General features: G+C 45.3%; 2 protein-coding genes and 2 non-coding genes across 4 annotated transcripts; 3 read left to right on the forward strand and 1 right to left on the reverse strand.

Moving 5' to 3' along the window:
- The first annotated feature begins 274 nt into the window (after positions 1 to 274).
- TCP1 (t-complex 1) lies at positions 275 to 11,341 on the forward strand. The gene is made up of 12 exons (XM_006051254.3): positions 275 to 553; positions 2,180 to 2,265; positions 2,461 to 2,589; positions 3,651 to 3,748; positions 4,119 to 4,229; positions 4,533 to 4,714; positions 5,107 to 5,233; positions 9,199 to 9,374; positions 9,701 to 9,824; positions 10,103 to 10,295; positions 10,387 to 10,550; positions 11,048 to 11,341. Exons 1-12 carry the CDS (start codon positions 490 to 492, stop codon positions 11,262 to 11,264), a joined length of 1,671 nt encoding a protein of 556 aa, XP_006051316.1. The 5' UTR covers positions 275 to 489; the 3' UTR covers positions 11,265 to 11,341.
- LOC112587663 lies at positions 3,911 to 4,044 on the forward strand. Its single transcript, XR_003112170.1, has one exon. It is a non-coding gene; the product is annotated as a small nucleolar RNA SNORA29 (small nucleolar RNA).
- Positions 9,885 to 10,014, forward strand: LOC112587662. Its single transcript, XR_003112169.1, has one exon. It is a non-coding gene; the product is annotated as a small nucleolar RNA SNORA20 (small nucleolar RNA).
- ACAT2 (acetyl-CoA acetyltransferase 2) lies at positions 11,251 to 25,515 on the reverse strand. The gene is made up of 9 exons (XM_006051253.3): positions 25,358 to 25,515; positions 24,491 to 24,625; positions 21,922 to 22,103; positions 20,378 to 20,495; positions 14,638 to 14,781; positions 13,733 to 13,855; positions 12,913 to 13,067; positions 12,358 to 12,468; positions 11,251 to 11,653 (listed from the first exon to the last, which is right to left on the reverse strand). The coding sequence occupies exons 1-9, from the start codon at positions 25,410 to 25,412 to the stop codon at positions 11,483 to 11,485; spliced, it is 1,194 nt and encodes a 397-aa protein (XP_006051315.1). The 5' UTR covers positions 25,413 to 25,515; the 3' UTR covers positions 11,251 to 11,482.
- Positions 25,516 to 26,298: the final 783 nt, after the last annotated feature.

Consider the following 26,298-nt stretch of genomic DNA (forward strand, 5'->3'; position numbering starts at 1 on the left):
CACCACCTTACACCACCCGCCCCTTTTCCGTCACACTCCAAGCTCCGCCCTACCGCCCACCTTTTCTAGAAGGTACCAGAATGTGCAGAAGCGCACGCGCAACCTGTGCCTATTGGGAGAAAGCGTCAGTCGAGTACCTCCTCCCTTTAGCGGTCCAAGATACTGACTTCCGCTCTCCTACCTTCGCGCCCTTCTCATTCGCTCTCTAATTGGGCGAACGTGCTGGGACCGCCCCTTCCGTCTGCTCACTTCCGGCGCGCTCTCGCTTCTTCACCCTCTACCCCGTCCTGCCCCGCGGCGCGGCCGGGGAAGGTCTGTGTCTGGGGAGGGGAGAGGCTGGGGGCGGAGTTCCCAGCAGCCCCCGCGAGCGACGTCGCTCGGGTCCTTTCCACGCCGTCGCGACTGCAGTGGCCACCGCCCGGCCCGGGGACCGTGAGACGCTGGTTGCCTGCGGTGTGAGGGAAACTCGACGTGCGCGCCGCCGCCAGGATGGAGGGTCCTTTGTCCGTGTTCGGGGACCGCAGCACTGGGGAGGCGATCCGCTCCCAGAACGGTGAGGGCCTGAGCGAGGCCTAAGGCGGGCCCGCGGCGGTGCGCGTCCCCCTCACCCCCGCCTCGGCCTTGGCTGCCGTCTTCGCGGCTTCCCTTCTCTACCCCCCGACAGGACCCCTGGGAGTGGTGGGTGGCCTCTCCGTCTCGCGGCGGGTCTCGGCCGAGGGCGTAGCGCAGTTTGACCGGATGCTGCGGAGGCCGGGGGCTGGGAGAGCGAGTTCCGCGCACCGGCACGTGCCGCCGCACCTCCAGTCCCTGCCGGCCGTGCTCTTGCGCCCGCCCTTTTGTTTCGGTTCTAGTCCAGAAAGGCGTCTCTGGATCTCGTTTTACGGCCGTTAACCAGACAGAACTATCTCTAACTGCTTTATTTTTGTATTATTGATGAATGCGTGACCATAGACCGCTGTTCAGATGACTTGCACATTGTTCAGTCGCTCAGTCGTGGCTCAACTGTTTGCGACCCCGTGGATTGCAGCACGCATGCTTCTCTCTGCATCACCAACTCTCGGAGCTTGCTCAAACTCCTGTCCATCGATTTGGTGATGCCGTCCAACCATCTCGTTCTCTGTCGTCCCCTTCTGCTTTCAGTCTTTCCCAGCATTAGGGTCTTTTCCAGTGAGTGAGTTCTTCGCGTCAGGTGGCCCAAGTATTGGAACTTGACTTTCAACATCAGTTCTTCAGTGAATATTCAGGACTGATTTTCTTTAGGATTGACTGGTTTAATCTCCTTGCAGTCCAAGGGACTCTCAAGAGTCTTCTCCAGCACCACAGTTCAAAAGCATCAATTCTTCGGTCGCTCAGCTTTCTTGATGATCCAAGTCTCGCATCTGTACATGATTACTGGAAAAACCATAGCTTTGACTAGACAGACCTTTGTCGGCAAAGTAATACCTCTGCTTTTTAAGATGCTGTCTAGGTTGGTCATAGCTTTTCTTCCAAGGAGCAAGCGTCTTTTAATTTCATGGCTGCAGTTACCGCCTGCAATGATCTGGGAGCCCCAAAGAATAAAGTTTGTCATGTTTCCATTGTTTCCCCATCTATTTGCCCGGAAGTGATGGGACCAGTTGCCATGATCTTAGTTGAATGTTAACATAAGCGGTACTTAAAATGAGTTTATCTAGTAAACTTTAACTTGTTAAAGCATTTGTTGTTGAGTCGCTTGAAGTCACAGATCTTGTGAATCTTACCAGTTGAAATCAGTCAGTCTTACCGTTATTTGATAGATTCTTGATTTTTGTCGTGGGCAAATTTGAAGTATAGTCAGAACATACGAAATACTGATTTTTTTTTTAATAACTTTTTTTTAACTTGCCAGAATCTGAAAAAGGCTGGTATCTTTTTGTTTTGTATGGAGTGGCAGAATCTGCAAGTGAGGACTAGTAGGTAATTATTTTTTCTTTAAAGTGATGAAGTGAGTACTCTTAATAACACTTGGTGTCTGTTTGCAGTTGAATTAAAACTATATTACTGGGTGCTCTCTCTCCTTACATTAGACTTTTGGTTGATTTTCAGATTAGGACAGATTAGATAAATTTGAAAATTCAGAGGCTGTCATTTACTTCTTTTAAACTGAAATGATTGTCTCTTGGGATCTTGAGTTCTCAAAAAATTTTTTTTGTATCTACAGTCATGGCTGCAGCTTCAATTGCCAATATTGTGAAAAGTTCTCTTGGTCCAGTTGGCTTGGATAAAATGTTGGTGGATGACATTGGTGTAAGTATATGTCTACACGAAATGTTCATTACTTTAAAGAATAAGTTCATGAATATCTCACTTGTGTTTGTCAGAGTGCTGGTATTGGAAGGTATACAGAAGGTGAATGTATCATAACAGGGTTGGGCTAATTTAGGGGATAGTCTCTTTCTGTGGGTGATTATGTCATTTTTTTCTCTCTTGGGAATTTCTTAGGATGTAACCATTACTAATGATGGTGCAACCATCCTGAAGCTACTGGAGGTAGAGCATCCTGCAGCCAAAGTTCTCTGTGAGCTAGCGGATCTGCAAGACAAAGAAGTGGGAGATGGGACCACCTCCGTGGTAGGTAAAGACTGCTAACTGAGGGCCAGTGTTTTTTCTCCCCCTAAAATCAAAGTTTCAGAAAATAAAGCCCTACCCATAAGTAAGTCATTTAAAGGAAAAAAAAAATGTGTTCTTTTCTCTTACAACCTGAGGCTCAGAAGAAATTCCTAAAACCTTACCAAGTGTTTAAAAAAAACAAGATGTGTCTATATTTTAAATGCTGACAAGTGAACTCATGAGTTCAAATGGGAGTTTGAAAGAGTTGATAAACATGATCAATAACATGATATAAACTCCTCGAAGATCACCCAGCACACTGATGTAGTAGAAACATTATTTGATGAGGGAAAAAATAATAATTTGCTCTCTTAAAAAAAAGCACTGGTTTGTGGGGAAATGTTTAATCGCTAAGCCATGGAAGAATAGAATCCACCTCTTCTGAAAGAATGATCTTTGCTAAGTAACTTGTACATTATACCAAAGCTTTTTAAATACGATTAATTTTCCCCCAAAAGATGCAGGCAAGAATTTTAAAGTCTTTTTGATTAAAGCATAATTTTTGGTCTCCGTAAAAGGATGACTTTCTAAATAACAATCTAAAATAGTACAGATCAGGTATTTCCTGGTAGTCTAGTGGTTAGGACTCCCAAGCTTTCACTGCTGAGAGCCTGAGTTCAATCCCTCGTCCAAAAACTAAGATCCCAGATGCTGAGTGGAGAGTCCAAAATAAATAAATAAACAGTGCAGATCATTTAATCGTCAGGCTCTTCATTTAGCTTATGTTGAAAGCTATGTAAGCACTTCATCTTGAAAAGGAATGAATGAATCGTCTCTACTGTTCTACCGCAGAACTAGCTTATTCTGGTTAAGAGCCAGAACACTTTGCTGACTCCTCTCTGGCTTTATCCATTTCCATATGAGATATTGTATAGGGTTATCTTTTTCTGATTTCTAATAAGGAGTTAATCTCATTGCCCCTATCATTCTGATTATTATTATCTGATACGTGTTAGTATTTGTACATATGTGTTGCCCATAACGTCAGGCTAACATGAGAGCAATGGATGTTTTCTCTGCAGGTTATTATTGCAGCAGAACTTCTAAAAAATGCAGATGAACTAGTCAAACAGAAAATTCATCCCACATCAGTTATTAGCGGCTATCGACTTGCTTGCAAGTAAGATTGTTACATTCAGAAAAAATTTGATTTGTTGTTTGATGTAATAGTTTAGAGTCTCTGTTCTTTAAATTTTCCAGTTGATGACTATACTTTGGTGAAGCTGTGTTTTAGTGTATGTGTAGTAACACTTGAAGTAAGAACTAGGGCCAGTATCCTCTTTTTCCCATTTGACTACCACATTATCTCCTGATAGATTTTAGTGGCTGTGCTTATGGGATAGATAAGAGCTGCCATGATCTGAAGAGGGAGGATTTGCTCGTGTCCTCCTGTGTGAAATGGCTGAACAGGGCGGTGCTGCCCTGAATGTTGTGACACACTGATAAACAAGAGTCTGAGCAGTGAACCGTTCTCTCCCCACTTCAAACAGGGAAGCAGTGCGTTATATCAGCGAAAATCTGATTATTAACACCGACGAGCTTGGGAGGGATTGCCTGATGAATGCTGCTAAGACATCGATGTCTTCCAAAATCATTGGAATGTATCCTTGTGATGGTCTAATAAAGTTTAGGCTTTTTAAAAGTAAAACCCTGTGTTAGTTTTTGTGCCAGATGATGCTGTATTGAAGTTGCCTATTTTCCTTTTTCACAGGGAAGGGTAATACAAAGTAGTGTGAAAGTAGTGTGCGGATAGTGATAAACAGTTTTCTAACATTTCAGTGGCATATATGATGCTTGTTTCTTTGGTGAGATTGCTAAAGGGAAGTGCCTTTGTGTTACCCTTGATTTTCATGGGCACCCACTGTCCATCCCAAGTCTCCTGTTTTCCTTAACTGCTGGCTTAGAAATGGTGATTTCTTCGCTAACCTGGTGGTAGATGCTGTGCTTGCTATTAAATACACAGATATCAGAGGCCAGCCTCGCTATCCAGTCAACTCCATTAATGTTCTGAAAGCCCATGGCAGAAGTCAGATGGAGAGTATGCTCATCAACGGCTATGCTCTCAACTGTGTGGTGGGATCCCAGGGTAAGGCTTGTGATTTCACTTGGTCATGTAACCAGAGTGCTAAAGGATAAAGCTAGCTATTTGTGGATTATATCTACTCCATCTTCAGATGAACTGTCCAACATGTGTACTTTTGTTCTTTAGTGAAGCCCAGAGATAAAGGAAATGGTACATTGTGTTGCCAGTTTCTTTGTAATGTAATTGCATATGATTAAGAAAGATGCCAATTAAAAGAAAGCACATGTGTTTAATGTCATGAGTGTTAGTTTATAAGGTTAAAAGTAATAAAATCTAAATTTGTGTGTTTACCTATAACGATTTAAAATCTGTGCAGTTCTTTCTAAGGATAGGTGTGTTTTATAAAATATAGCATTGTTAATTGTAAAGGTACTTAATGGTATGTTCAATTTTAGGCATGCCCAAGAGAATAGTTAATGCAAAAATTGCTTGCCTTGACTTCAGCCTGCAGAAAACAAAAATGAAGCTTGGTGTACAAGTGGTTATTACAGACCCTGAAAAACTGGACCAGATTAGACAGAGGTACATTGAGAGATTCATTTTTGACCTTGGGAAAGGCATGTTTGTAAATTACTGTCAAAGGATAAACTGAAAAGTCTAATGGGTAGCAGGGTATGGTAGATTATGCAACTGGACTTTTTTTTTTTTCCAACTGTGAATATCTTCAGTCAGTCATGTCCGACTCTTTGTGACCCCATGATTGCAGCATACCAGGCCTCCCTGTCCATCACCAACTCCTGGAGTTCACCCAAACTCATGTCCATCGAGTCGGTGATGCCATCCAGCCATCTCATCCTCTGTCGTCCCCTTCTCCTCCTGCCCCCAGTCCCTCCCAGCATCAGAGTCTTTTCCACTGAGTCAGCTCTTTACATGAGGTGGCCAAAGTATTGGAGTTTGAGCTTTAGCATCAGTCCTTTCCAAAGAACGCCCAGGACTGATCTCCTTTAGAATGGACTGGTTGGATCTCCTTGCAGTCCAAGGGACTCTCAAGAGTCTTCTCCAGCACCACAGTTCAAAAGCATCAATTCTTTGGCACTTAGCTTTCTTTATGGTCCAACTCTCACATCCATGCATGACCACTGGAATAAGCATAGCCTTGACTAGACGGACCTTTGTTGGCAAAGTAATGTCTCTGCTTTTCAATATGCTATTTAGGTCATAACTTTCTTTCCAAGGAGTAAGCGTCTTTTAATTTCATGGCTGCAGTCACCATCTGCCGTGATTTTGGAGCCCCCCAAAATAAAGTCTGACACTGTTTCCACTGTTTCTCCATCTATTTCCCATGAAGTGATGGGACCAGATGCCATGATCTTCGTTTTCTGAATGTTGAGCTTTAAGCCAACTTTTTCACTCTCTCTCTCACTTTCATCAAGAGGCTTTTTAGTTCCTCTTCACTTTCTGCCATAAGGGTGGTGTCATCTGCATATCTGAGGTTATTGATATTTCTCACTGCAGTCTTGATTCCAGCTTGTGTTTCTTCCAGTCCATCGTTTCTCATGATGTACTCTGCATATCAGTTAAATAAGCAGGGTGACAATATACAGCCTTGACGTACTCCTTTTCCTATTTGGAACCAGTCTGTTGTTCCATGTCCAGTTCTAACTGTTGATTCCTGACTTGCATATAGGTTTCTCAAGAGGCAGGTCAGGTGGTCTGGTATTCCCATCGGACTTTAAAAATTAACATTTTTAACCAAAGTCTAATTATGTTACCTAAACTGCCAAGGAAATTAGAAAATGTGGTGACAGTGTCTTAAGAGAGATTGGGGTGATGGATGAAAACTGACATTGTCAGGTACTGGGCAGTGCATATGGTCTTTAACTACTGGTTGACATGCTAGAGAGCTAGTGTACCTTTTTTATTTTTTTGCTGTGCTGGGTCTTCGTTGCAGTGCGCAAACATTGCAATGGTTTCTCCACTGGCATCTAAAGGTGTCCTTTTTTCCTTCAAAGGCCAGTCCCTTTAGAATAAGTGTGTGAGATCCTGTTCTCTTCTGCTTTTACAGTCTTGCTTCATTGATTATTCTTGCTGAACTGCATATTCAATACTGACTCTATTCTTCATTCCTTTCCAGATTCCTCTTGTAGCTCTCTTATCCTTAACTATTATAAAAGCCTCCTGAATCTGCCTGCAGTGCAGGAGACCTGGATTCAATACCCAGATTGGGAAGATCCCCTAGAGAAGGGATTGGTTGCCCACTCCAGTTTTCTTGCCTGGAGAAGCTCATGGACAGAGGCGCCTGATGGGCTACATATAATCCATGGGGTCGCAAAGAGTGGGACATGACTGAGCAACTAACACTTTCACTTCACTTGTAGCTCTTTTATCCTTAAATATAATAAAAAAGCCTCTTGTGTACACACCCTATTGCAGTTACTCCCTGTCCTTCCTCATTTCTGTATAGCCAGATGTTAGAAGAGTGATTGGCACAAAAACTTCTCTGGTGTTTTATTTCTTCCACCCTTTCAGCTCCTCCAGTGGAGAAGCGCTTGCTAAGACCACTAGTGACAACTGCTGTGCAGCTCACTGCGCATCCAGTGTCACCTGATCTTAATCAAGCCTTTGGCTACTTTTTGAAAAACTTGGAGGTTGGAGCAGCATTTTGCTTCTGCATCATCTGTCCTGTGCCTGGGCCACTGCATCCTCTGTGTTGAAGACTTGGAATCTGTTTCTTGGAGCTTGAATTGATTGAATGCTTTTTAAGCATCTCAAAGTCATTATGTCTAAAATTGAACTTGTGATGATACCCCAAATCTGCTCTTTGCTGTTTTAGTTAGGGACCCCTCGACTGAGGAAGAAGACTAGGAAATGTCCTTAACTCTTTTTTTTCCTTTTCTCGGCTAACCTATCAAAGACCACTTGATGTCTCTCTATAAGTCAAATCTCAAACTCACCCACTTTTCGTTTCCATTTTCTTGCCCAAGCTGTTCCAGGGGTATCAAGCTGGTCATCTTGGTTCCCGTCTCATCACCTCCAAGGCTGTTTCCCACAGAGCAGCCAAGTTGATCTCACCCCTTGCAAGGCCAGAGCCTTTTGGAGGTTTCCCATCACTCTGGGTTAGTTCAATTCCTTGCCTGCTCTTTGCACTGTGGTCTAGCACAGCCGAAACCAGAATCCACCAAGCTCCTTCTCTAAGAGCTTCAGCCCCTAAGAGTAGAATGTTCCTTCCTCTGCCCAGAACATTCTCTGCCTGCTTGTTTTGACTGGCTAATTTTTTTTACTTGTTTTTCAGTTGGTAACTTTCAGAGATGCTTCTCTTTCCCCCTCAGCCTGAATTATGCTGTCCCTTGAGTTATTGCAGTTTGTCTTCCTGGGGCTTACTGCATTTTCTAACTATGTGTTAATACGTCTTAAAGTGTAAGGTCTATAAAGGTAGAGGCTGAATGATTTAGTTTCATGGCTTTGACATACATACAGTATTTGTCTAGGATGTAGAGAGGTTTATTGTGAGGTTCATCTTTAACTCATTTCACTTTATAAAGATTCTTTGATCTTGAGACTTGCCTAGTGGTCCAGCGATTAAGACTCCAAGCCTTTACTACAGGGGACTCGGGTTTGAGTTCACCAGGGGGTCAGTGAACTAAAAGTCCACATGCTGCACGGTGTGGCAAAAGAAAAAAGATTCTCTGATCTCATCTACTGTTCTCTGAATAAGTAAATATTTATTGACTTTTTCAGATCTGTGTATCCCGTAGTTTGCCTGTAATTCCCATGCAGTTTCGCCTGAATATCATGGGGGCTTCAGATTCACCTTGTTGAAAACCGAACTCTTTTTTTTTTTCTCATCTTGCCCCCAAACTGTTAGTATTTATTTCACTCCAGAAATCAATCGCTGAATCTCCCAGTCACCCAAGCCATAAGCTTTGCCTTCTCTGTTAAGGCCATCTGTTCACATCAGATAGGCTCATCTCCAGTTATTGCCTCAGAGTGTCTTCATTCTTTCATCCTTTGAAAACACAGATAATACTACTCTCACTTTAAAATATTAAAAAGAAAAAAAAAACATCAATTCAGACTCTGACATTGCTACAGAGTTCTTCATTTTCTGTTCCTACCTGGAGTTCCAACTCTGGACCCCTCTCTCAACTCCGGACCTTCAAGCTTTCCTTGTCCCCCTGCCAGCCTGGACACATGGCTCTCATGTGCTTGTCCTCCCTGCATTGCACTGTGTATTGCAAGTGACACTGGCCTTCGAGTTTGGTTGATGGTCTTATCTCCCCACCAGGTCCATCAATCTTCCTTTCTTAGGCGCCATTCTTGGTTAGAAACTCAAGTTGGGGTGAGGAGAGCTAACTGGTATTTAATTCCTTGAATTTTTCTGTAAATTGGACTGAAGTAAGTTCTGCTCATAGAAGGGAGAGACTCATTAGTATCATTTAATCTGTAGTTATTTTATGAAAAATATTTAATGGAAGTTCAAGCTTTATATAATAGTAAAAATACAGAAGATAACTTTGGATTACTACTCAAGTACTGCATTTTTGTAGAGAATCTGACATCACCAAGGAGCGAATCCAGAAGATCCTGGCAACTGGTGCCAACGTTATCCTAACCACTGGTGGAATTGACGACATGTGTCTGAAGTATTTTGTGGAGGCTGGTGCTATGGCAGTTCGAAGAGTTTTAAAAAGGGACCTTAAACGCATTGCTAAAGCTTCCGGAGGTATGTCTCCTGCCAGCTGTCATGTTCTTTTTACGTTGGATGGTAAGATAAGCAGATCCAGAAAACTTCCTTAATGCTTTGTGTATAAATACATGTGTGAAATCTTTTGTGCATTTGTAACTGGGAAAGTTCTTCAGTGTTCTTCACCTCGAAGTGACATCGTTCTCTTAGGCTAGGATGGTTCCTTGAATGTCTTACTGTAAGCCTTAAACTTGAGATTATGTGTCACTTCTATGGTAGATTCCATGTTTCTGAATGTTTAAAGCAGGGTTGAAAATATTCACGAGAGACCAGTGCTTACAGGTGTCTATAATTATTTTTAATAGCAACTGTTCTGTCAACGCTGGCCAATTTGGAAGGTGAAGAAACTTTTGAAGCTTCAATGTTGGGACAAGCAGAAGAAGTGGTACAGGAGAGAATTTGTGATGATGAACTGATCTTAATTAAAAAGTAAGAGCTACTTTCTATATTGTAAGGCTGTACAGATTTTATTGAGTAAAAACAGACCACCTTCCCATTTATTTGCTGCTATAGTCCTTCAGTGATATGAGCAGTTATACGCATGGGATAAAACAATACTGGGCCCTTGTAAATGGAGGTGAAGTTACCATTTCATCTCTTCTCCATGGTCTAGACATTGCTTCCCTGTCTAAATGTCCTGTGTAAGTAGTAGTGAATTTCTTCACGGACTTACTACTGTTAAAGAGTATCGCTGTTGTTTTAAATAGCACTAAGGCTCGTACCTCTGCATCGGTCATCTTACGTGGGGCAAATGATTTCATGTGTGATGAGATGGAGCGCTCCTTACACGATGCCCTTTGTGTGGTGAAGAGAGTTTTGGAGTCAAAGTCTGTGGTCCCAGGTGGGGGCGCTGTAGAGGCGGCCCTTTCCATTTACCTGGAGAACTACGCGACCAGCATGGTGAGAACACCCTGAAGCCTGTTCTGGTTCATAAGCTGCTGCTTTGGGTTTTCTTTCTTTTGTGAAGACACCTCATTGTCTTTCCTCTTAGGGCTCCCGGGAACAGCTCGCTATTGCAGAGTTTGCAAGATCTCTTCTTGTTATTCCTAATACTCTGGCAGTTAATGCTGCCCAGGACTCCACAGATCTGGTTGCAAAATTAAGAGCTTTTCATAACGAGGCTCAGGTTAACCCAGAACGAAAAAATCTAAAATGGTAAGCATATGCTCCCTTTTTCATTGTCATTTGTGTATCATATACGGTAGTTTGGTTTTTCTTCTTAAACTCATTAAGGGGATGACTAGTGATTACTAGCATTGGGATGTCTTAGTTATCAAATGATTCCTCACCTCTCTCTAGGTAGTCGTTTAGGTACAGTAGGAAGGTTCCCCAGATAGAGGAAGTTACTTTTGGGTGGTCCATGCCTATTTTTAAGTGGCATTTAGAAATATTTGACTTCCACCTAGGCTTTCTTTTCCTTTTTTTTTTTTTTTTTTTTTTTAAATTTTTTTCCACCTAGGCTTTCTATACCTCTTTCAGTGATGAATTTGTATATCCATAATTAGTTACTTAAAGGGATCTGCCCTCAGGTTTCCCAAGGTTAACATTTTAATGGAATAGCTGGCATTTGTAAGCCAGCTTTTAAAGGGGTAAAACAGGATGGATATGAATTACAGAAGAGGCCGTTTAATTGTTTTTTTCCTAAATTGCAGGATTGGTCTTGACTTGGTCAATGGTAAACCCCGTGACAACAAACAAGCAGGGGTGTTTGAACCAACCATAGTTAAAGTTAAGAGCTTGAAATTTGCCACTGAAGCGGCAATTACCATTCTTCGAATTGATGATCTTATTAAATTACACCCAGAAAGCAAAGAGGATAAGCATGGAGGTTATGAAGATGCTGTTCACTCTGGAGCCCTTGATGACTGATCTGTTTTATTTATGACAATGTTAGATGCAGCTTGCTTGTACCTCGAATATTACACATTAAAATGCAACAGGCTGCCGAGTCTTGTATTTCTTGTGAAGTGGGAGATAGTTTCCACCCTCACTTTGGTCCTCTGGTTTCACATGACTTAGTATTATTAGTAAAAAATGCAATTGTGGTTTTAGTTTAACTCAGCCTACTTAGCTGTTGGGCAGCAGTTTCACCCTCTCTGAACACACATTGCTATTCCCATCCCACCCCCAATGCATAGGGCAGCAACACCACGATGTCCACCCTTGCGCTCCAGTGTGTGTAACAGGGTGACGAGAATCCGACAGCCAGATGCTCCAAGAGGATGGCCCAGGGCTATGGCTCCTCCTTCAGTGTTGACCTGAGGGGCAGAAGGATTTGTATCATTTACAGTTTTCTCTGGACATAGAATTAAAATCATTAATGTCATACCAGTAAACTACCTTCTCAAATTCTGTTTTTACTTCAGTTGCTTAGGAAGTGATTTTACCCTTGTACCATTCATTCTGACTAGTTTAAAGAATTTTAAATACGGGAATTCTTCGGCAGTCCAGTGGTTGAAACGCCACCCTTCCACTGCAGGGGGTTACTGGTTTCAGTCCCTGGTCAAGGAGCTAAGATCCCACAACAAAGATTTAAAATGCACTCTTTCTGTGGGAAATGAACTAATGCAGATAAGTTTTTTGCCTTAGGAAGCAAAAAAATGTCACCTTCCCTGGAGTGCCAGTAGGAACTCACCCAGTGCCCACCGATTACTGTATGGCCAAGACTTGGGACATAGCCTGTATTTTGGTGTTGACAGCCTTAAAACAGGCTTCCCAGGTGGTGCTAGTGGTAAAGAATCCACCTGCACTGCAGCAGAATGCCAGAGACCTGGGGAAGATCCCCGGGAGGAGGGCATGGTAACCCACTCCAGTGTTCTTGCCTGGAGAGCCCCATGGACAGAGGAGTCCATGGGGTCACAAAAAGTCAGACACAACAGCATGCATGTACACATAGTCGCATGCAATTTCTTGCACTGTGACCATTCATTTGCAAGTTCTCAGGATTGCTTGTTATGCTTACCTTCTCTGGGTTTAATCCAAGTTCTTTAGCTATTGCAACAGAGAGGGCTGCAAAGGCTTCATTGATTTCAAATACATCAACATCCTCCAGCGACCACCCTGCTTTGGCAACCTAAAGGAAAGGTTAAATCGAACAGAGGTTTAAGAACTCAGGCGGAACCATGCTTTGTTGTAGATGTAAAAGCAGGATATATACTGTGTGATGAAGGATCTCTTAAAAACTGCCCAGTTAATCTGAACCAGTTAACATTTGTTAGGTCCGCATGAGGTTATAGAGCATGTGATACAAATGTTGGCTGCTCTTTTAGTAAAGAACAGCGAAAACTAGATGAATAAGCATATTTAAGGCTAATGGGAAGGCTCAGAGACACGCAGGTGAAACCTGATAGGAATAAAGATGAAAACAAAATCAAGCCTCGTTTCAGCATTTTGGAGTGGAAAGGATCTGAGCAAAGGTTTGAAGAAGACAGAAATAAAGCATTTACAAGTTATGGCTGTGCTCCCATAGAGGTTTTGGTGACAAAGGACAGGTACCAACACTGAAAATGAAACTCACAGCTTGCTTTATTGCTGGAATTGGTCCTATTCCCATAATGGAAGGCTCCACACCTGCTTGTGCCCAGGAAACTATGTGTGCTAAGGGTGTGAGCCCACGGTTGCCAGCCTCCGACTTCTTCATAAGAACCACTGCTGCAGCGCCGTCATTGATGCCTGTAAATAGGAAGCCATCCTCGTTAAGGAGCTGTGTTGACTTTCTCTAACGCCAGGAGACGTGAGTTAAGTAAACCTTAATACATCTTGGCAGAGTCATTTACTGTTAAGTTAGGCTTTACAGTGTAATTAGAAATGGTAGATTTGCCAATCTGATATAACTGACTACAGACTGCTCCACGGGAGAAAGAATAGGAAGATGAAAGCACTGGAGGACAGGAGATTAATGAAGTGGAACAAGTAGCCCAGACATCACAGAAGGTAATCGGAGTTTCTGGTTTTGGAAAAGCACAAAGGTAGTAGATAAAATCTGATTGGCTTTTTTACTTGTATGTCCCGTTAGGATACTGCAGGGAAGCCAAATCCATTTTTCGGTATATTATATGAGTCTAATATAAAGAAACAAATGGTCAAAACTACATTTTTCCCTAAAGCAACTGAAACAAGTTTTTAGAATAACTTGTACAGGAACCTCCTTGGGGGCCCAGTAGTCAGGACTCAGTGCTCCCAATGCAGGGGGCATGGGTTTGATCCCTGCTTAGGGAACTAAGATCCCACGGGCCACAGGCACAGCCCCCAACCCCCATCCAAAAAAGAAGAATCTCAGTACATGGTAGTCCTTGCAGAAGATGGTGTTCCCCAAACTGCCCTTCAGATAATCTAACCTGAAGCATTAGCTGGGGTGACAGTTCCTGTTCCATCCATAAGGAAGCAAGGCTTGAGCTTAGACATGGCCTCCATGTTGCTCCCATGGCGAGGAAACTCATCTGTTTTAACTTCAGTAAGACCTGAAAAGAAAAGAAATGACCCAAGGTTAGTACAAAGATGGCAGTCAGGGTACTAGAAATGATGGATTCCTCAAATGTGATACAGAAAGATTCACATTTGGAAGAAAAATTTATTATAAAATACTTCTAATAGAAAAGTCCACAGTAATACAAATTACTGTGACATTATATTAGCACCGTCTTCAGTGTTTTCCATACCAATACAGCCCTTTCTGAGGAAGGCAGTCACAAGGAGTTCTTCATGTAAGAGGTTGCTAAGATTTGGGGTATAGGCCTTGGCTGGTTATAGCTGATTGGGTCTAGGGTGTCAAAGCCAATCTCTCACAAAGGCTGGACATAATTGATGTCAGTCAGTAAAAGAACTTGACCGTTGTGTTGGAGAAGAGCTAAGTACCCCCAAAAGATGACACCCTCAAGAAATATGAAGTGCACACAGAAGCAACAGAAATGAATGGACAATCGCTTCTGAAGAGAGAACTGGTAGGGGCAGAAAGGTGGGCTGCTGCCTTCCAACAACCAGGGGCCAGCACGCCTGTCTCGTGAACCACTGTACCTACACAGCACGGGGAGACGGCAGGCCAGGAGAGCCTCTTCCCCACCTCGTGTTCAGATCGACCCTGAATACAGCTTTTCTTTGCATCCTGAGAGACATAACTAAGATAACAATGCAGACATCCCTGTGTGGTAGCCTTTGGACTATTAATGATTTTCTCATAGACGAGTAATGATCACCTTATAGACAGCCCTGATGACCTTTAAACCTTTACGATTGACACACCCACCTTTTTTAGAAGATACAAAAACTGGTACGATCTCTTTGTCAAAATGGCCCGCCTTCTGTGCATGCTCTGTCCTGTTTTGGGACAGAACTGCAACCTTGTCCTGGTCTTCTCTACTCACTTGCCATTGTTTGGCCACATTTTCAGCTGTGAAAGAAAAAAACAAACACTTTCAGGACAGCTTCTGGCACTGGCTCAAGCACTGATGGCCAACACCAGCGGGCCCACTGGTGGACTGAGACAGTCCTCTGTGGCACTCCAGCCTCCTGCCGGGTGTGGAAAGGTTGCAAGGATTCTTAAGAAGCCGTTTTCTTTCTTTGCTACCTTCCATCTCTTTTCCTTTCTATAAAATACCTTTCAGAAATTTCCTTCTTGCTGCTTCACCAAGTGTTCCTATTTTTTGGCCCCATCTGCCTTCTCATTCGGTTTCTGAACCGTTTGATGGAAAGTTGTAGGTATCATGCCCCTTCATCTCTAAATTTTAATGTCAGTGTATATTTCCCCACAAGAAAAGCCAGATTCTTACATAACCACAGCTACCAAAATCAGGAAATGCAACACTGATAAAATACTGTTATCTCCACGCTCAGTCTACAGTCAAGGTCCACCTGTTGTCCCAGGGATGCCCTTTATAGCTCATTTATTCAGTATCATCCAATCCATGATCACACACTGCATTTCACTGTCAATCTCTTCAGTTTTTATTTGCAACTAGTCCTTAGCCTATCTCCATGTTTCTTAACCTTGGTATTTTTGAAGGGTAGAGGCCAGTTCCTTTGTCAGATGTCACCAATCCTGATTTTCCTGATGTTTGCTCAAGATTAGATAACACATTGGAATTTAACATTAGAATATTCTAACGCATTAGAATATAATGTGGGAAAGTATTGGATGATGATATTTTTTCATTTTTACATTTTTTCATGTATCTTATCAGGATACATGTTGGAGTTTATCTCAGATTATGTCAACTTTGCTCACTTGATTAAAGTGATACCCACCATATTTCTACACTACACACTATGTGCAGTGTATTAAGTGCACAATAGCACTATATCTAAAAGAACAATGTACATACCTTAATTTAAAAATACCTTATTGTTAAAAACACGCTAACCATCATCTGAGCCTTCGAGCAAGCTATAGTGGTAATACCAAAGATCAAAGCTCCCTGTTTGCTATTTTGTCGATATTGTTTTGGCTTGCTGCTGCTGCTGCTACTAAGTCGCTTCAGTCGTGTCCGACTCTGTGTGACCCCATAGATGGCAGCCCACCAGGCTCCCCGGTCCCTGGGATTCTCCAGGCAAGAACACTGGAGTGGATTGCCATTTCCTTCTCCAATGCATGAAAATGAAAAAATAAAGTGAAGTCGCTCAGTCGTGTCCGACTCCTAGTGACCCCACAGACTGCAGCCCACCAGGCCCCTACGTCAATGGGATTTTCCAGGCAAGAGTACTGGAGTGGGTTGCCATTGCCTTCTCCAATTGTTTTGGCTTATTCTAGGTCAAATGGTTATTCAGATCACCATAATGAATCAGATTAGGTCAGTTGCTCAGTCGTGTCCGACTCTTTTCGACCCCATGAATCACAGCACGCCAGGCCTCCCTGTCCATCACCAACTCCCGGAGTTCACTCAGACTCACATCCATCGAGTCTGTGATGCCATCCAGCCATCTCATCCTCTGTCGTCCCCTTCTCCTCTTGCCCCCAATCCCTCCCAGCATCAGAGTCTTTTCCAATGAGTCAACTCTTCGCATGAGGTGGCCAAAGTACTGGAGTTTCAGCTTTAGCATCATTCCTTCCAAAGAAATCCCAGGGCTGATCTCCTTCAGAATGGACTGGTTGGATCTCCTTGCAGTCCAAGGGACTCTCAAGAGTCTTCTCCAACACCACAAAAGCATCAATTCTTTGGTGCTCAGCCTTCTTCACAGTCCAACTCTCACAACCATACATGACCACAGGAAAAACCATAGCTTTGACTAGACGAAACTTTGTTGGCAAAGTAATGTCTCTGCTTTTGAATATGCTATCTAGGTTGGTCATAACTTTCCTTCCAAGGAGTAAGTGTCTTTTAATTTCATGGCTGCAGTCACCCTCTGCAGAGATTTTGGAGCCCAAAAAAATAAAGTCTGACACTGTTTCCCCATCTATTTCCCATGAAGTGACGGGACCGGATGCCATGATCTTCGTTTTCTGAATGTTGAGCTTTAAGCCAACTTTTTCACTCTCCACTTTCACTTTCCTCAAGAGGCTTTTTAGTTCCTCTTCACTTTCTGCCGTAAGGGTGGTGTCATCTGCATATCTAAGGTTATTGATATTTCTCCCGGCAATCTTGATTCCAACTTGTGTTTCTTCCAGTCCAGCATTTCTCATGATGTACTCTGCATAGAAGTTAAATAAGCAGGGTGACAATATACAGCCTTGACGAACTCCTTTTCCTATTTGGAACCAGTCTGTTGTTCCATGTCCAGTTCTAACTGTTGCTTCCTGACCTGCATACAGATTTCTCAAGAGGCAGATCAGGTGGTCTGGTATTCCCAACTCTTTCAGAATTTTCCACAGTTTATTGTGATCCACACAGTCAAAGGCTTTGGCATAGTCAATAAAGCAGAAATAAATGTTTTTCTGGAACTCTCTTGCTTTTTCCATGATCCAGCGGATGTTGGCAATTGGATCTCTGGTTCCTCTGCCTTTTCTAAAACCAGCTTGAACATCAGGAAGTTCATGGTTCACATATTGCTGAAGCCTGGCTTGGAGAATTTTGAGCATTACTTTACTAGCATGTGAGATGAGTGCAATTGTGCGGTAGTTTGAGCATTCTTTGGCATTGCCTTTCTTTGGGATTGGAATGAAAACTGACCTTTCCCAGTCCTGTGGCCACTGCTGAGTTTTCCAAATTTGCTGGCATATTGAGTGCAGCACTTTCACAGCATCATCTTTCAGGATTTGGAATAGCTCAACTGGAATTCCATCACCTCCACTAGATTTGTTCGTAGTGATGCTTTCTAAGGCCCACTTGACTTCATATTCCAGGATGTATGGCTCTAGGTCAGTGATCACACCATCATGATTATCTGGGTCGTGAAGATCTGTTTTGTACAGTTCTTCTGTGTATTCTTGCCATCTCTTCTTAATATCTTCTGCTTCTGTTAGGTCCATACCATTTCTGTCCTTTATCGAGCCCATCTTTGCATGAAATGTTCCTTTGGTATCTCTGATTTTCTTGAAGAGATCCCTAGTCTTTCCCATTCTGTTGTTTTCCTCTATTTCTTTGCATTGATCGCTGAAGAAGGCTTTCTTATTTCTTCTTGCTCTTCTTTGGAACTCTGCATTCAGATATTTCTATCTTTCCTTTTCTCCTTTGCTTTTCACTTCTCTTCTTTTCACAGCTATTTGTAAGGCCTCCCCAGACAGCCATTTTGCTTTTTTGCATTTCTTTTCCACGGGGATGGTCTTGATCCCTGTCTCCTGTACAATGTCACGAACCTCATTCCATAGCTCATCAGGCACTCTATCTATCAGATCTAGGCCCTTAAATCTATTTCTCACTTCCACTGTATAATCATAAGGGATTTGATTTAGGTCATACCTGAATGGTCTAGTGTTTTTCCCCACTTTCTTCAATTTAAGTCTGAATTTGGTAATAAGGAGTTCATGGTCTGAGCCACAGTCAGCTCCTGGTCTTGTTTTTGCTGACTGTATAGAGCTTCTCCATCTTTGGCTGCAAAGAGGGTGCACTAAAGTGCAGGCGGCTGTGACGGGCGCGCTAAAGCGCAGCCAAGAGCAGCTACCCCCCCATCCGAGGTCAGGGGCAGAAGCCGGGAGGACCCCATACCCAAAGGGCGGTGGCCAAGAGGAGTTACCCCACGTCCGAGGTCAGAGGCAGCGGCCGAGAGTACCAGACTGCGACGGCGTAGGAACGGCCTAGAGGAGCTACCCCGCGTCCGAGGTCAGGGGCAATGACGAGAGGAGTTACCCCGAGTCCAAGGTCAGGGGCGGGCGCCGGGAGGAGATACCCCACGCCCCCACCCCTGAGGCCAAGGGCAGCGGCCAGGAGGAGCAACCCCACGCTCGAGGCCAGGGGCGGTGGCCGGGAGGACCAACCCCACGTCCAAGGAGCCGTGTCTACGCCGGTGCAGAAGGGCCTAGAGAAGCTATCCCAGGTTGAAGGTCAGGAAGGGCAGCGGTGAGGAGATACCCCTCGTCCAAGGTAAGGAGCAATGGCTGCGCTTTGCTGGAGCAGCCGTAAAGATATCCCACACCCAAGGTAAGAGAAACCCAAGTAAGACGGTAGGTGTTGCAATAGGGCATCAGAGGGCAGACACACTGAAACCATACTCACAGAAAATTAGTCAATCTAATCACACTAGGACCACAGCCTTGTCTAACTCAATGAAACTAAGCCATGCCCATGGGGCAACCCAAGATGGGTGGGTCATGGTGGAGAGATCTGACAGAATGTGGTCCACTGGAGAAGGGAATGGCAAACCACTTCAGTATTCTTGCCTTGAGAACCCCATGAACAGTATGAAAAGGCAAAATGATAGGATACTGAAAGAGGAACTCGCTAGGTCAGTAGGTGCCCAATATGCTACTGGAGATCAGTGGAGAAATAACTCCAGAAAGAATGAAGGGATGGAGCCAAAGCAAAAAGAATACCCAGCTGTGGATGTGACTGGTGATAGAAGCAAGGTCCGATGCTGGTAAAGAGCAATATTGCATAGGAACCTGGAATGTCAGGTCCATGAATCAAACAAATTGGAAGTGGTCAAACAAGAGATGGCAAGAGTGAATGTCGACATTCTAGGAATTAGCAAACTGAAATGGACTGGAATGGGTGAATTTAACTCAGATGACCATTATATCTACTACTGCGGGCAGGAATGCCTCGGAAGAAATGGAGTGGCCATCATGGTCAACAAAAGAGCCCGAAATGCAGTACTTGGATGCAATCTCAAAAACGACAGAATGATCTCTGTTCGTTTCCAAGGCAAACCATTCAGTATCACAGTAATCCAAGTCTATGCCCCAACCAGTAATGCTGAAGAAGCTGAACGGTTCTATGAAGACCTACAAGACCTTGTAGAACTAACACCCAAAAAAGATGTCCTTTTCATTATAGGCGACTGGAATGCAAAAGTAGGAAGTCAAGAAACACCTGGAGTAACAGGCAAATTTGGCCTTGGAATATGGAATGAAGCAGGGCAAAGACTAATAGAATTTTGCCAAGAAAATGCACTGGTCATAACAAACACCCTCTTCCAACAACACAAGAGAAGACTCTATACATGGACATCACCAGATGGTCAACACCATAATGAATACAATAATGAAAAGACAGTTGAAATATTGCAAGCCTTGTGGGTGGATGAAAACCTGATTGTGTACTGCAACGAATACAGAGTTTGATACCAGAAGTACTAGCTTATCTCTGATCTTGCCTTTGCCACAAAGCCACTATTTGTGAGCCCTGTTTCTTCATATGATAAAATGAGAGATTGACCCAGAGGAACTCTGAGGCTCTTCCCACCACCAACTTCCCGACAATCAAGGAGTCACAAAGGAGAGAGGGAATATTTCCCCAACTTGGCTTCATCGAATGGGAACTATCCCCGTCACCACGGATACAAAATGATGAGGACTCGGTCCCTACCCTTAAAGAGGAAAAGCACCTGCAAAACCAATTGTTAGAAACCTTTTAACCTTTCTACAGTCGGGATGTTTTCAGCCGCGTCCACCTTACCTGTAATGCCCATGTGATAGTTGTGGAATGCGTCAGTGAGCCCGTCACACAGTATACTGTCAGCCAGCGGTGTTTCCCCAATCTTGACTCCCGTCCTCAAGTGAACCAAATGAGGAGCCTGGAAACAAGAAATACAGATAGATTAGGCGTGGTTGTAACTAGTCCTCTCCTTAGGCTCCCCTCAAAACCACCCAGTGTTTTCTCAGTCTTCACCGAGTCCCCCTTGTGACCCTTCTCCATTCCAGCCTATCTTCCTCACCACCAAGGGCCCAGGGCCTGAAGACCCCTGGAATTAATAGGCTACTCCACCCTAGCTGCCCTTGGAAACCCACCTGTAACTCTCTTCCCTATGCATTTGCAGCTTTCCATCAAATAAACCTGTGAATTTTGTCCTATTTCTTTAAAAAGCTCATTTATTCTTCCAAAGCAACCAGCAATTTGTTACACAAAGAGCTGATCAATGGGCTTAAGTGATGCTAACAATGTGTTCCTTATTTCGATGGGACGTACAATGCCTAGAGTGAGAATAATCAGGTTGCCTAATTAACCGATGGGGAGAGGGATTTCAAGGGATTTCCTTTTGAAAGTGAAAGTCGCTCAGTCACATCTGACTCTTTGCAACCTCATGGACTATACAGTCCATGGAATTCTCCAGGCCAGAATACTGGAGTGGGTAGCCTATCCCTTCTCCAGGGAATCTTCCCAACCCAGGAATCAAACCGGGGTCTCCTGCACTGCAGGGAGAGTCTTTGCCAACTGAGCTATCAGGGAAGCCCCCTCTCAACTCCTACCAACTCAACAGCAGCTAGAAAGGAAAGACTGAAGAGTCTGAAGATCTCTATTTTGAGTCCTGGCTCTGGACCTCAGTTTCCTTACCTGTAAATTGGGAATAAAGCCCAAACCAAGGGCTGTTATGACCGCATGTGTGAAGCACCCCATGAAGCACCACACAGGTGCTGCTACGGCCCCACCGGAATCACTCTGCGCTTGCTGCTCTCGCCCTGTCTCCTCCCAAGCCTGAGCAAGGAGGGCTGAATCGCCTTCTGCCCAGGGGTTCCCCAGGGGAGACCTTGAATTGCTGCAGGAAGCAGGGGATACACATTTTCCTTTTCCCCCACTGTGTCAGTGGGAGGGATGGAACTTGGCAAAGCCAATCCCACCTGGCAAGCCCACTGGAGATGGGCACTGCTCAGTGGGTCCTCTCTTCCACATTGTGTACCTACAAACGGTCGACAGGCTGTGGTCCCCAGGAATACCCTTTGTCCCGTGCAGGAAGGTGAGTGCAACATCTGGTTTTTGACTTTTCCTCACAATGAGAAAGAAATGTAAAACTAAGGACATCACACTGGTTGACCAGCTTTTTCTTCAACTTGAATTTCCCAATCACTGAATAATTAACATGCAGGCAGGGATCAAGGTTCGATCCAAATTTTTCTTGCTCCCTGTTTGGTTCCAGCTCTCAGACCATCAGTCGACCCTGCTGCGGCAATGCACAGAGCTCCTCAGTGAGTGGTCGGGGCGTGCCATCTCTTCAGAGGCCTTACCTTGCTCATATTTTCCATGCCTCCTGCAACAACAATGCTGGAGTCTCCTATCCTTATCGACTGGGCTGCGAGGCACACGGCTTTCAGGCCTGACCCGCAGATCATTTGGCAGCTCCACGCAGGAACAGAGTAGGGGATTCCTGCACCCACACTGGCCTGTCGAACAGGGTTCTGCCCACAGCCTGGAAGAAGAATCACAGAGGCCACTCAGCAGCCAAAGAGAAAGACAGCATGTTGGGATGAAAGTGCATGCAAATTTCAAGAGGCTGCCAACTGGGTCTCCGGGCCACTTCCCAGCCAAGTCAAGTTCCTGAGAGAGGCAGAGAATTGTGTGGACCTGTCCCGGTCTGACCCTTGAATACATATTCTCTTGTGCTGTACCACAGAAACTTCATGAATATAAGCTTCCTCCTCCACAAAGAAGTTATTAATACTGTAAGAAGGAACTATCTTCTTGATCTTTTGCTTGATCTTTTGATCAAGTGTGTACTTGAATGAGCACACATGAAAAAAAAATAGGGCAGAAATTTGGCATTATTCCTGTTTTTCACTAGGGCTGTTTGTTTTCTTCATCATGGCTTAAGATACCCGGGAGGGTAAGCGTGCACGCATGCTCATTCGAGTCAGTCGTGTCCAACTCTTTCCAAGCCTATGGCCTGTAGCCCACCAGGCTCCTCTGTCCATAGGATTCTCCAGACAAGAATCCTGGAGTGGGTTGCCATGCCCTCTTCCAGGGGATCTTCCCAACCCAGGGATTGAACTTGTGCCTCCTGCATTGCAGGCAAATTCTTTACCCCCTGAGCCTCCTGGGAAGCCCGGGAGGATTAAGAGGGTTAAACCTCTACTAAGGTTTAACCTCTTAGTAGGAAGTTAAACTCAGGAAAGTTTCCTCTACTTAGGAAACCTCTACTAAGAAGCACCTCTTTTCTTGCTTAATATTGATCACACCATGATTAACTGGTTATATAACAAGACATGTACAAAATCAGAACTGACAAATACTTTTCCACAATTCAATTGTGGGCACTTCCTTCAGGGAAGGAAGTATGTATTTATTCATACATGCTGCTGCTAAGTCGCTTCAGTCGTGTCCGACTCTGTGCAACCCCATAGACAGCAGCCCACCAGGCTCCCCCGTCCCTGGGATTCTCCAGGCAAGAACACTGGAGTGGGTTGCCATTTCCTTCTACATAAGTATGTATAAATAAGTATGCATTTATTCATAATCCCCATCTTTAGGTGCGTGCATGCTCAGTTGCTCAGTGGTGTCTGACTCTTTCCAACCCCATGGACTGTAGCCCACCAGGCTCTTCTGTCCATGGGATTTTTCCAGGCAAGAATACTGGAATGGCTAGCTATTTCCTACTCCAGGGGATCTTGCTGACTTAGAGTTAAGAAATGAGTGCCAAACAATTAATTAATGGTCTGCATTTAGCAAAAAGTGAACTCAGTGAGAATTGAGGATTTCCATCTAACATGAACATTGTTTGTCAGTTGATATAAAAATGTCTGGAGTGCAGCAGTTGCTCAGTAAATATTAGTTACACAATGGTGGAGGGGACCGGGGCTTAAAGAGTAGGACAGATGTGGGCTCAAGGCTGTGATCCTGTATTTGCTACTCAATCTCTCAAGAGGAGAAAAGTGATGTGGAAGAGGTAACAGAGAAACCTGGAGTGGAGGACCCTACAGCAACGGAACAAGCCTGAGCCTTGGGTCTAGGAAGAAAGGAGGCAGTGTTCCAAAAGATGAGTTAACACCTGAGGGTATGACTCAAACACTTCAATGCCTTGGAAAGTCAGGAGAAAAGTAATGTGCTTCAACCTTAAAGCCCATGAGGACAAAGTGAAAAAGGAGAACTAGGAAGAGGAACTAACTACAAAACTGCAAAGTAAATGTACAGAAAAATGGTTTGGGTCTCGGATACAGTAAGGACAAAAGTTGGCAGTGAGTGAGTGTGACACCATTATCACTAGGAATAATTAGAATTTATTGTGCTTCTGAATGAGCACTAGTTATGGATAACTAACTTGGAATTGTCAGTGGGTGTGGGCCTGTAAACCTAGTGGGAATCAGAAGTGAGTTGGAACACTCCTGAGATTCATCTACAGCAGCCCCTCCAGGGGTGAGGCACCCTTCTCTGGGAGCCACCCACCAGGCCGGCACAGAAGTGAACCCGGTGCAGGCCAAGGACTGACTTGTGTCGGTGGAGCCCTGTCCCAGCACCCAGCACAGAGCGGGACACAGAAGAATTCAATGCATTTTTATTGAATGTGAGAAACTTTAGGGAAATACAGAAGGCCCTGCATCCTCTTCCATACCTCAGGCTGGTCCTGCCTCTAAAGAATGAAAAGGCAGCGGAAGACGGAGATGTAGGATAGATCAGGAAACGTATATTAAAGACCCTCGGGTTAAGTTGGAGAGAAGCTACTGATGGGGCCTGGCAGAAGGCGACAGGAGATATTCTAATAGATGAAATGCATAGAGGCAAGAACACATGTTTCTGTGTGTGAAGTAGGGAGCAGGGGGAGGAGAGGTTATTGCTTCCAATAACCCTGATCTAGGCAGTTACCTGCTGCCAAAACGTGTCCAAATATGACCTCCGAGACCTCTTCGGGAGCCACAGCGGCCCTTTTCAGGACCTCTCTGATGACAGTTGAGCCCAGGTCATGGACAGGAACGGTCGATAAGGCACCATTGAAGGAGCCTAGAACAGAAGGGAAGACGAGGTCGATGGAGAGGGAGCCTGGGGCGCTGGGGGAGCCGGCGGGCCGGTGCTTCTTCCCCCGGAAAAGACGCCCCACTACGGGCACAGAGAGGAGCGCGGGGGACGCGCAGCAGTCGAATCCCAGGCAGGCAGTCCCCAGTGTGTGCGGAGAGACTGCGGACCCGCGGGAAACCTATCCATTCACTCCCCCAAATCCGAGCTTGATGGGCGCGGGCAAAAGCTTCCCTAACAAAAGAGGGCGCCCACTCCAGCGTGCCCAGGGCCTTTGAAATCTATATACCGCTAAGGACATTCGGACAATTCTAACTCTTCTTTTAAGCTACGCGAGCCCCTCGCCCTGCGTTCCCCACTCCCCCGCGCCAACTCAGACCACCCAGCGACCCCGCCCCCTGTGGCCACAAGGCTGAGGTGGTGCCTCCCGTGGCTGGCCAATCAGGGGGCTCGCGGAAAAGCGTCTTTCCCCGCCAACCAATAGGAGGGCAAGGAGGCGCGGTGGCCCTACCCAAGACGCCAATCAGAACACTCAGATGAGAGCGAGCGAGGAATGGGCAGGGAAGGCAGGCCGGCCGCAAAGGCGCGAGGCGCGGGGTTCTGAGCGTCCCGGAGGTCCTGTGGTGGGTGGGTTGGGGGTGCGGGGGGAGGGGGTCCCCGCGAGCAGGCCAGGCCTAGCTCACAGCTCAAACTCCACGCCAGGTCCGTCTTTCCACTCACCTATGATGGTGCGCGCCGCCGAGACGATGACCACCGGGTCCGAGTCTGCACTCATCCTGCCGCACAATCGCCTCTCGAGCAGCTCCTATGGGCCCCAGAACAGCCGGCTTAGTGAGCGAAGGGGGCCAGCCCCGCCGCAGATATACCGCGCAGCAGGGCGGGGCCTCTGGCAGCCCCGCCCACCGCCTCGGCGGCCGCCGGTGCGCATGCGCAAGACGGGGGCGGGGGCAGGGCTGGGGGTTGCTGGTCGCTGGGCCCGGGGCGGAGGGAGGGGCCTCTGCGCCCGGAAGCAGCCGACCACCTTTTATCTGGATACCCCCAGAGCTGTCGTTTCTGCCTTGACCATTTTTGTCTTGGAGGATGGTGGTGGTGGTTTAGTCGCAAGTCGTGTCCGACTCTTCCGACCCCATGGACTGTAGCCTGCCAGGCTCCTCTGTCCATGGGATTTCCCCCGCATGAATACTGGGGTGGATTGCCATTTCCTTCTCCGGGGGATCTTCCCGACTCAGGAAGGTTGTCTTTTTTTGAATTTAAGGATTTTTTGGAGTCACTGACAAGTGAGGCGGCAGGCGTATCCCGCGTTCAGCCCAGGCTCTGGATCTCTGCATTGAGAATTCGATGTGAATCCAACCAGCTGCAGGCCTGCGGGCCTCTCTGATGCGTGCTTTTTGCTCTCGAGGCTTCTCAAGTTCCTCTTTGTTTTTGCCTGGGCGTCCGTAACCCATCATTCATTTACGTAGGGGGTTAGCTTGGTTCCTCTCTGTTAACAGTGGGAGGACTCCGTGCTCTTTTGTGGGGTTGGCCCCCTTGCCTTTCTTATCCTGGAGGATCAGCCATAGCAGCGAGTGTGTGAGCAAAGTGTTTCTGTCCCACAGATCAAAAGGATTTCCCCTAGTTGACCGTGTAGACAGTCTGGAAAGCAAGGAGCAAGTACAATAACA

The sequence above is a fragment of the Bubalus bubalis genome, chromosome 10 (assembly GCF_019923935.1).
Source record: "Bubalus bubalis isolate 160015118507 breed Murrah chromosome 10, NDDB_SH_1, whole genome shotgun sequence".
NCBI classification, from domain to species: domain Eukaryota; kingdom Metazoa; phylum Chordata; class Mammalia; order Artiodactyla; family Bovidae; genus Bubalus; species Bubalus bubalis.